Source organism: Dipteris shenzhenensis, chromosome 9 (genome assembly GCF_047967505.1).
Source record: "Dipteris shenzhenensis isolate YYH24624 ecotype China chromosome 9, Dip_SZ_1.0, whole genome shotgun sequence".
Taxonomy (NCBI): Eukaryota; Viridiplantae; Streptophyta; class Polypodiopsida; order Gleicheniales; family Dipteridaceae; genus Dipteris; species Dipteris shenzhenensis.
The window spans coordinates 18,909,846-18,920,552 of NC_141604.1; the positions used below are offsets into that span (position 1 = coordinate 18,909,846).

A 10,707-nucleotide genomic window follows, 5' to 3' on the forward strand; every position below is an offset into this window, starting at 1 on the left:
CCCTTAAGGTCAATTTGAAGGACATACTTTGTATTGAGTGAACTTTTGTAAAAGTGAAGTTTTTACATTTATTTCGCTTCTTTCTGTGTATAATCCCTTTTTTGCATCCCCTCAATTCTTTGGCTATGAATTGGCTTCTTTAGATATTTTCAATTAGATAGAAGCAAAAACATAGGATACCCCCAAGTGGCTCTTTTAGGTGGCCTTCATCTTTGGATCAAGACTGAATAACTCAAAACTAATACTTGTATGTGTCTTTCATTCCTTTTGTATACATTTTTTAATGCCGAAAGTTAGCTTTGTGCTGACATGCATGTAGAGTGCATCTCTTTCATGAGATCTTTAGCAAAGAGTTCCAACTATCAAGGTCGAGGTGAGGAATCGCATCCCCACGAAGATGCTCCTACTCCCTACGAGGATTATTTAATATCCGACAATGATTTTCAGAGCTGTTTCACCCAATCACGCTTAGAACAAAGTCTCGAAGCCAATCAAAATCCTTGGGTAGTGCAATGCTGGCCTAGCAAGCCCTCAAAATTGAGATGCTGGGAGAGCATTGCAAGTTCATCATGGGGCTGCTCAATTGCCCTGCTAGTGGAGTTATCTCGGGCCCACTAGCACATGTGAGGAGGCCCTCTAAGAGTAGGAGTTGGCTAGTGATATTGGGGAAAGATGGACACCAAGATGTGTTCACACTGAGATAACATGCTTGACACACTACATGCACCCTTCTAGTCATCAATTCATAAACTCCATGTTCATATGTCAAAGCCCTCTCTTTCTCTCTCTCTCTCTGTCTCTCTCTCACTCACACACACACACACACACTCTTTCTCTCGGCATGTAAACATAGCTTTGATGGCAGCTTGAAGTCCATACATGCATCTTGAAGAGATTGGGCTACGTAGTCAATGAAGCACAGTTTTGTCCTTAAGCGAAAGTGTCATGCATGACAAACAAAACCTTATAACAAAAAGCATTCACCATTGGATGCATCATCAATAAAAGAATGGCCTTGACACAATGTTTATTAATAAACGAATCATGCATGTAGATCGAGTCTAATTCGTCCACCCGCCGTGGGGAGATATATGCACACCCCAAAAATATGAAAGCGAGCAAAGAATCCAGCACTACAACCCCGAAAAAATTCAACCCAAAGGTAAAAGCTTCTACACTAAGTAATCGGAGTGAACTGCAGTGCTCCCTTCCCTCATCCCACTTTGCAGACCCTTGGAATTCTCTGTTCCTATGGTGCTAGCAGCCCCAGCAGGCTTTGGTACGGGAGATCTTTGTTCATTTGAACTCTTGTTGGCACCAGATTCACTCTCATCCGCTGCAGCAGAACTTTTGTCAAATCCTTCTGATTTTAACCCAACCTGTAAGGCTGTACTAAGATCAAGCCTGCTGAAATGTTGCTGTTGTTGTATATCATAAGAAACATCCTGTTGCAGCTGTAACTGTTGTTGATGCTGCTGCTGCTGCTGATACAGCTGTCTTAACATCTGAACTTCTTTTTTTAGAGCATCGTAATGAGCTGCATTGCACACTCTCTGTTAGTGCGTTTTTCAGGCATATGTTCACTTGTTCACTTGGATTGCTTAATCTTTAAGATCAAGTAGTTTCTTTATATTCCAAGCAGAAATTTGTGTCACAGCTGTAATATGATGATGGCGTTGTAGTAATACAAAGCTCAAATTCTTGATGGTCAACAAGAGACGATATCCAGACAGAAGCATGCCATCTAGACAAGTATCCTTGTTATGATGGCATATTGCACGTCAACTCACATGCCAACAAACATAAGAAAAAGCCATTCGATTCTGCTGATGACGTTGCTACCCAATTATGCACGATGGAGCGCTGTGGGTAAACTGCATTTTTCGTCTGTGTGTGTGTGTGTGTGTGTGAGAGAGAGAGAGAGAATGGGATTGAATCAGAAAAATATAGTCGTGTGTGCATGCATGTTAGAGCATGGGATGCCATAGTGCGATCAAAATCGGCATTTGTATGTGGGTACACCTGATATTTGTGACCTTTTCATGTCAAAGTATGAGTTGTATGTGACTGGTAGCTATGGAAAAGACTCTTTACGACAGAAGGTGTTGTGAAAAGACACACCTTTAGATCACGGGTCTTGAACCTCAGATCCATGTAGATCCAGGCAAATAAAAATAATGATGACTGGGGGGGTTCTTCCACATGTTCTAGAAATGTTATGGAAAGGCTTTAAGAACTGTCAACAAGCAACAAGAAAAGCTCCACTTGTAACATCCAAGGCCAAAACGATGTGTTTGAACATCCAACTACAGCAAAACAACAAACCTAAAGCTCAGATTTTCTTTGAAACCAAGGAACCTCTCATATGTCCCTGCCAAAGTCTTACACATGAGGGGTTTTCACGCTCCAAATGTATCTGGGGATATAGCTTGTCTAGCTGCTAGATAAGTTGCTAATGTCAATAAAATCTCTGGGGTTGTGAACTGTGACTGTGGCATGCTCTGAGAGTCTTGAGTGATCAATGCATTTTTGTGAAAAAATTACAGCTTCACAACACCAAACACAATTTTCAACCCTTGGAAGTGGATGCAAAGAGCAAAAAGCAACGACTCTTACCATCTTTAAAAAGCTTTTCTTGTGCTAAGGCAGCTATTCTCTGCTTCAAAGCACTGTTGTCTACATTCAGAACAACTCGCTGATGATCAAGGTAGGCCACCTGGGGAGAGAGTGCTGACACCTCGGCCTGCATTTATGATGATACAGGACCAAGCATAAACCCACGAATCATGATCAGGTTTCATTAAAGATGGTATGATATGGATCGGTATTTGTAAAATTGTCGCTGAGACTGCTTGAAACAGCTGAAGCTCGTTAGAGCTAAATGCTCACCTGAAGTGCATTGACGCTCCTTTCAAGTTCGGCAATGTACTGAAGCTTTCTCACTCTGGAACGTTGTGCAGACTGCCTGTTTGCCAGGATTCTAAAAATGCAGAATTGCCACCAATAAAACATGATTGTCAGATAGAAAACACAGTTTAGAAGCAAATACAACTTCCAGAATCCTTGGAAGACGTAGAATCAAACTTTGATCGTCAGGTTGCTCACCGTTTTGCTCGCTTAGGATCCAGATTTGAGTCGATGGGAGTTGATAAGGACATTGCCTCTCCTTTCACTGCCTGCTGAAATGTAGGGTCATTTTTATGGGAACTCTCAACCTCAGCCTCACCTTGAAAAGAACCCGAACCTCCTGCCCCCTTCTCCTCCAAGGAGGACTCGTTCACACTGTTGTGATCTGATGGTGTAGAGGGATTTTCTAAGGCCAATCTTTTCTCTGCTCCTGGAGTCATCTGAGAGGGCATGTCAGGAGATTGGTTCTGCTGTTTCTGGAAAGGTTCTATGTCTGCAAACATAGACATCAGCTGTTCTTCATCTAGTTTTTCGAAATCTTGAGAGGCTCTTGAAGGTACAGATGATACATTCCTAGAGACAAACTCATCCTCCTCTGCAATTTCGTCAATCTTTGAGAAACCAGCAGGGGCATCCAAAAAGGCAACTGAATCACTGGAAGATCGCCTGTGAGAGCTCTTCTTGACAGGAACTTCGGGGGGATCACTTAATAAATCATCAATCCATGAAGGTGGTGTCTGTGGAAGAAAGCTGGCAGAGGGAGTCCGTTGATGCAGCTTCCGGCCACCAGTAGGGTAAGGAAAGTTAGACCAACTAGAGAAAAGGCTATTATTATTTTCTGGTAGGGTTGGGCCTCCTCCCAAAAAAGGACTTTTAGGAGGAAGATGAGGCTGTTTTGCTGGAAATGACCAATTGATAGGTGTACCTTCTCCACCAACTGGATTAGCCATCCACACTTTTCTTACAGGGAAATGGCCTTCCAAAATGTGTTCCCCTTTATACCTGTCAAGAAAAGAAGAATGATCCGCTCAAATAAAAAAACCCAAGCATTTAATCTCTCCTGTATCTGGCCTAAGAAGATGAGTATGAAATCTAACCCAGTAGTCTTGAAGAAATTTTCTGACCACAATACCTTATGTACAGCACTATGACTATCCCTTGAATGTTGCTGCACTCATCTGAGTAGCTAAATAATTATATGTTTTAGCAAAAGGTCCTCCAGAACCCGTAGGATGCCTTGTAGTCGATCCTGCAACGGGACAATACATAAGACATCACGAGGTTATGAATTATGCGATAACAAGATATACACGTGCACATGAATTGTTAAGAGAAAGTTCAAGAATGAACTGTACAAAGAGATAAGTCCAAAAATACTGGTAGTTCATAGCATCTGGAGGACAACCTGATTTCTAAAGGGTCTCAGTTTTATTGAAATTCATAATATTAATCACCAGTCTTTAATGTCGATTGTGAGTTTTCCATGATGGTTTATCTTCCTCACTTATACAGATATATAATCCAGTGAATCCCAATTACGATCCAAAAACTCGTTGTACCTGAGATGGATCCCGTAACAAGAAGGCATGAGGAGTAGTAGCAATCCAAACCGCTGACTTCTTCAGCTGAAACATGTGAACACAGCATGGAAGAATGCGCCTAACCAGGAAAACAAAACACAATCAACAGCAAAAACAGAATCTCCTCTGTAGGAATCATGACACATATTTTAAAGAAAATGGCGAATCCAAGACGCTTATTTTAATATAGGTGTCTTCCTAAGCAAGTAGGATGCCAATTGGTGAGAAGATTGAGGTTGGTCATAACTCTCGGTGCTAGTCATTCCGTCAATTTTTGGTAATGTTTACAGTGCTAGCTTCTGGGTGGAATCATGGCCGGTATCCTTTGTTAGTGTGATTGTCTTTAAGACGATGCTTCTTATGAAGCCTTCCCGCCTCTCTCAAAACTTTGTGCCCGATAGGACACAACAGAGACGCCACGTCCTAGCGCGTCGACGTCAACTTGTCAGATCCCGTTCCTTCCCCCACGATAACAAGTAAATATTTACAATTAATCTGCAACACTACCCCACGATACTAAGTAAATACTCAGCGCGCGACAATTCGACTTGCGATTCAGCCTTTGGGATGGGAGTGAGCTTAGATCTATTTTTGTAAAGTCACTGACAATAGAGCGGCATGTTGATTGAAGCAGCACCTACGTACATTGTCCGTAACAACGCTATACAGGCAAATCTATCACGAAATCGTGCGCCACCTTGCAACAGTATGCGTACGGATAGAGCAACGCAAGAACATCCAAGATCCTCGACTGATCAAACAAAAGAAGTGGGAGGCACATGCAAACTTCGCGCCGAAAAGGGTGCTCCTGAGCCCAATGACGAGAATGCAGTGACCCAATAACGAAACAGAAAGAGTTTTCATGCGAGGATCAGCTTGTGGGCATTTTCTGCATGAATGCTACATTTTCAGCCTTGGTAAAGAAAATTCCCGGCTTAAAGAGCAGAGGTAAGATCTGTTCATGAGAAGTTCGAACTTGGGTTGGTGATGGTTGAGCAAAAGCGACACCAAAACCGACTTCCTGCAGGCAACAGTTCACGTTTGGACACGGCAGAAATTTCCCAGCGGACTCACGAGACAGGTGAGGAGAGGCAGATCGAATGTAAATGGCAGGGGGGGAGGAGGGGACCTACCGTGAGGAGAGGGTGCGAGGGAGTAGGACTAGCACCAACACGACAGGGACCCAAAATCGAAAAGCAGGAGTGTGAGGGAAGAGAGAAATCAAGCAATGGAAAGCTCAAGGAGAGTTGAAGGGGAGATCAAGGGGAGCTGAAGAAGGAAGAGGTGAAGCAAAGGATGAAGACGAGATGGAAAGCAATGGGGGGGGGGAGAAAGGTAGGTGCTAATAAGATGGGAGGGGCAGCTGATTCAGCTGAAATGGGAAGGAGTTGGGACCCAGGCACTTTGTTGGCTGCAAGTGCAGATCTGAAAGAGGTGATTGTCATCATGTGGAGTGTGAATGGTGGTGATGTGCGAGCTGTGAGAGTTTGTGAGAGGGAGGAGTAAGAGCAGGAGGAGGACGAGGGGGGTGCTTGGGGGATCCAGCTGTTGGCAGGCAACTACCCATCACTGCTGCTCTTCTGCAGAGAAGAACCAATTAAAAAAGCTTGGATAAAGGCTACGGCATTGCACAATGCGCACTACCTTCCAAATTCCAATTCCCCTTGCTCTCTCTTCTCCCTGTCTCTCTCTCTCTCTCCCCCTCGCAAACTGTAACTGCCCTGTTCTCCAGATTGCCCACAAACTGCTCTCTTCAACTCCAAAATGCTCTCTTCAACTTCCAAATTCACACTTCACACACACCCATGCTTTATTAGATTCTGCTCTGCATTGCCTCTCTGTTTCTCACACCCACATCGCTCCTTGCTCCTTGCTTGTCACTCCCCAAATCCCTCCTCTCCTTCCCTTGCTCCTGCAATTCCCAGTCCCCAGATTGCCCACCACAAGCCCTTTCAACTCCCATCCATACCCCTCCCTTGTCTCTCTCTCTCTCCTCAAGATGCGCGTGCCAGTACACCAAGCTCAGCCATGTCCCCCGCCCATCTCTCTCTCTCTCTCTCTCTCTCTCTCTCTCTATCTCTCCCTCTGTGCGGCGAAAAGTTAAGTTCTTTTTCTCTGGGTCTTTATCAAAAGCTTTCTGTGATCTAGCTATGCCAGTTTGCATCCAGTTGCAAACTTGCAACTGGAACTGCTTGTACCGATCACCCACAAAATTCACAGAAGTAGGTGACAGGTCCCCCCCTTCCTCTCGCAGCCTCAGGACTTTGGTATGGATATAGTGCTGCTCTATATGCTTTTGTTGACTTGACTTAACCTCCGTTTTAAAATTATTCACATCTCTCGAAATTTTTTTTCCCCGCCCTCTCACACACCGGCCAACAGCCGATATGCAATAGACGAGTGCCAAAACTAGAACTCGTCCATTCACTCAACCATGGTTTAGGCACACCTTAAATATAGCTCGTCTTAAGCCAACCATACCTTTTCATAGGAGGATAAGAGGGCCTCTTGAATTGAATAACATAAAGTTGTTGAGTAGAATGTTGTGGCTTCCCGCTCATCTTACATTACTCTAGTGTGCTCCAACACCTAAGAGCCTATGGTTTTGTGGAGGGCATGGTGTTGCATTCATGTGAGCAACCCTCGGCCCATCATGTTACTTGCAAGTTGCAATATAGCTTGAAAGAATGTGCACCATGTTTATGCAAAGCAAGCTAAGTGCATAATTATGTAACCAGCTAATCTTTTATAAGAAGAATGCTTGCATTACACTCCAAACGGGCTACTACCCTTGAACACCACCGGTATGTATTGTCTAGGGTTAGATTAGACCCTTTATTGGTAGGTTTTCATTTGCAAAGCGTTCCCATGCATGTTGAAATCTTGTTGATGATGATATAATTTAGTTTGTTATACTAGTTGTTGCCCAAAGGATTGCAACCCCTATAGTTATTCCCTCGGCGAGTCTTTAAAGATGAAAGATACAATAAAGATAGGCACATGGAATTTGAATTACGAAGGAAGCCTGTGGCCTTATTAGTTTATAGGTGATGCATACTGAGTACGAAGCCGTGGGTTGCATCTTGAGTGAGAAGTGCAAGGATAAAACCCCACATTTAATAGACCTGTAGACTGGGCGAGTTATATAATTTGGTTCTAGTTAGAGGTTCCATGAGAGTGAAGATGCACCCTCTTGAGTGCACGGTATGGATGAAAGGTGTTGGTCCATGTCCCTAATTCACAACTGGGGGGGATGAGTTGGCCACCCCCCTCATGCCACTCCTTGCCCATTCTGTGGTGGAGATGAGTGGCCGGTAGACGGTGCAAAGCCACATGCTAGTTCGGGTCACTAAACGTAGGAGGTTTAGGGATACCTGCCAACCATCTTCGCAAGCTGGAATTTATAGCGAAGCAGTGGCGTGGAGGATGCCGTTTGCGAAGCTAGTCTAAGGGAGTGGGTTTTAAAAAAACACCCAAACCACCCACGATTTGGGGCCTCTAGTGGTTGGCCATTGTTTCTTCACAAAGTTCGGCCAATCAATTTCTTTTAGCCTTTGGAAAAGCTGCCCTGCTCGTATGTTTTTTACTGGCGTTAAACAGGCCCAAGGAAAACCGGCTGCTGCCGGTCTCATTACCGCTACGTTCAAGTCGCCTGCACGTCTCTTGCACTCGCCAAGCTGCACAGCTGTCGCCAGAAGCGCCTTTCGCCATTTATCTCGGTTCAGGCCCTCGTCCGACGTGGCATCCACTCCATGGATGCCTTTCGCATTTGCCGCCGCCGTGGACAGACCCCTCCACGTGGTTGGCACATTTAAAATGCAGCTGTCCATTTTTCACCTGAATCTGCGCCCCCTCCGGCGCAAATACGACCATCTGCGAACGTGCCACGTGGACACCACTCCTCGTACGGCCGTAAATGATTCGCCTCTTATTCGAAAATCATGGGGAAGAAAAATTCTCATTCGTCGCTGCTTTCAAGCCTCAACAGATGGGCGCCACGTGCACCAGTCGATAATTTCTATCCGATTTTTTTGGTGTGCCACCCGACATTCCGCAACAGTCTCGGCGTCCGCAGCCATTCCTGATCTGCCACGTAATCCGACCTGCACGCGTGGAAGTGCAGCCGGCCACGTGCGATTGGTTGGTAGCAGCTGAAACAGCCAAAAAAAACTCTGACCTCAGGTAAGTTTTAACTGTGTGGGTCTGAATTTCGAGGTGTCAGCTTACTTTAAATTTAACTTTGGTACTTTGAATTTTGGAGTGGGGGGAACTGTCGGGAGTACAGCAGTTGAAAATGATCAACTGTCATTCGCCAGCCCTCCTCGTTCTGTGTGACCACGTGGCACTATTAGTTCCCTTTCTTGAACACCGCAACTAAAGTAACTACCTTCCTAACTCCTTTTCCAAGTTCCAACTTCCCATTGTTTTATTGACAGAATTAGGTCTTAAACATTGAAGTTTAAGTAGTCCATTATGGGTTACAAGATTTTAAGAAGAAGAAGGTTTTTAGTACCAAAATGCATATAATATAGTCCTTAAAAATAAATGAAGAACCATGATTCTATTCGCTTCTGCCCCATATTCCTACTAATTAATTAACTACTCGTGCCCCCTGCCCACTCCCTTTCGCAATTAAGGTAATGTTAATCTCCCTAATTGACCTCCCTTCTACGAATTAATCTACCTATCTCCTCTGCTCCCTGCTCTTGCTGTCACAAACTACCTTCTTCCGTCGTCTCGCTCCCTCCTCCTCCTTCCCCTCTCACTCCCTCCTCCCTTCATCCCCTTCTCTTCCTGCTTGCCTTTGAGAGACTTTCACAGCCCCCTTCTTTGCCTGCCTGTAATCTACTCCCTCCTCCTTTTATAGTACTGGCAGAACATTCTGGATGTGGAGGCTTCTAGAAGAAGCCCCTCGAAACTTCTTGATGTCAGTCATTACATACCTTAATCAGACATTCCGCCCCCGCCTCTTACATACCTAAATCCACTTCAAACATTCCGCCCCCGCACAAATTAATTAATAGGGCCCCAAATTCAATTTGGGGTCCCTATAAATAAAGGCTGCTCAAAACCTAAATGGTGGTTTTTGACCCATTATAGCCAATTAAAAATACCCTAAAGGTCAGTTTCACTAAGCACTAAAACAAACGAGCTGCATCACCCGTCTATGAACGGGATTAAAGCTTGCCTCCATATCCGTGCCTATTTCGTTGGCTGATCGAACAGCTGTCCTCTCCATCTTGCTGATCTAACGACGTGTAATCTCTCAAATGTCTCGAAGCTCCCCGAGCCTTCCTCGAGACATCCTCTCGTTAATATATATAGAGATGGTAGGATTTGCCCATCTTGAATTGGAAAACTTGCTCGTCCTTTTCTTTGTCTTTTTGTTACGACCTTTGTTGGGCTAAGCATTGCATCCCTCCCCCCCCCCTTATCCCCGCGCCCCTTACATAAGTGCTCATAGCATGATATTTGGGGCCCGGGCTGCAAAACAGATGTCTTCATGTTTTTATGCCAAGCCACTCTCCTTATATAGTTGCACATTACAAATCATATGTGGGTAGCCAATGTTCTTGTCAAAACTATCATGAGATACTACTCAATCGATGGGGGTGCTTATACCCACTAGTCCATCCATTTTTTAGGAGACCTGAGCCACTACAAATTTCTTAAAGCCCAAATCCTTCACATGATACTCAATACCATATTATTTCAAGAATTTATGGTATGTGGCATTCATCACTCTCAAGAATCTAGTTTTTTCCCACTCATTTAATTAATTATGTAAAGTTTTTGCTTCTCTTCCCATGTGCTTTTCTCAAAATTTTCATGTTACTACACCTTTCTCTATTTTTCAAGCTCACCTTTTCTCCTTAGCCTATCCTTCATGATCATGATCACCATGTGGATTCCTCAAACTCAATTCTAATGTTGTCCCTCCCTCCTTTGTTCCAAACCTTAGGCCTTCTAACCTCGTATTGCTATATGATGGTTATCTATCTGTTCATACTCACATGCTTATCTTGGTCCTTCCAAACCAAATGCTAGAAATAATCCAAGCTAGACTACTAACAATAATGACTCATTTGAGCTACCTCTACACTTTAACCAAGCAACAAGTGATGCGCAAAGTTACGATGTTGTGCATATTCAAAATTGCAAATTTAAAGAAACAAAAAGTAGAAGTTCATGGATACATGCTTAGTAAGGTATCATGCTC

At 44.1% G+C, this 10,707-nt stretch overlaps 1 protein-coding gene across 3 annotated transcripts; it reads right to left on the reverse strand.

Annotated features, from left to right (window-relative positions):
- Window positions 1-1,049: 1,049 nt before the first annotated feature.
- On the reverse strand, window positions 1,050-6,001 carry LOC147898321 (basic leucine zipper 34-like). Of its 3 annotated transcripts, XM_087378998.1 has the most exons (8): window positions 5,621-6,001; window positions 5,464-5,508; window positions 4,467-4,566; window positions 4,040-4,156; window positions 3,106-3,909; window positions 2,890-2,980; window positions 2,617-2,743; window positions 1,050-1,537 (listed from the first exon to the last, which is right to left on the reverse strand). In XM_087378998.1, the coding sequence occupies exons 5-8, from the start codon at window positions 3,855-3,857 to the stop codon at window positions 1,173-1,175; spliced, it is 1,335 nt and encodes a 444-aa protein (XP_087235124.1). In that variant the 5' UTR covers window positions 3,858-3,909; window positions 4,040-4,156; window positions 4,467-4,566; window positions 5,464-5,508; window positions 5,621-6,001; the 3' UTR covers window positions 1,050-1,172. The 3 variants fall into 3 exon arrangements, with proteins under 3 accessions (XP_087235124.1, XP_087235123.1, XP_087235125.1); XM_087378997.1 differs by lacking the exon at window positions 5,464-5,508; XM_087378999.1 differs by lacking the exons at window positions 5,464-5,508; window positions 5,621-6,001 and adding an exon at window positions 5,185-5,447.
- Between the last annotated feature and the right edge of the window lie 4,706 nt (window positions 6,002-10,707).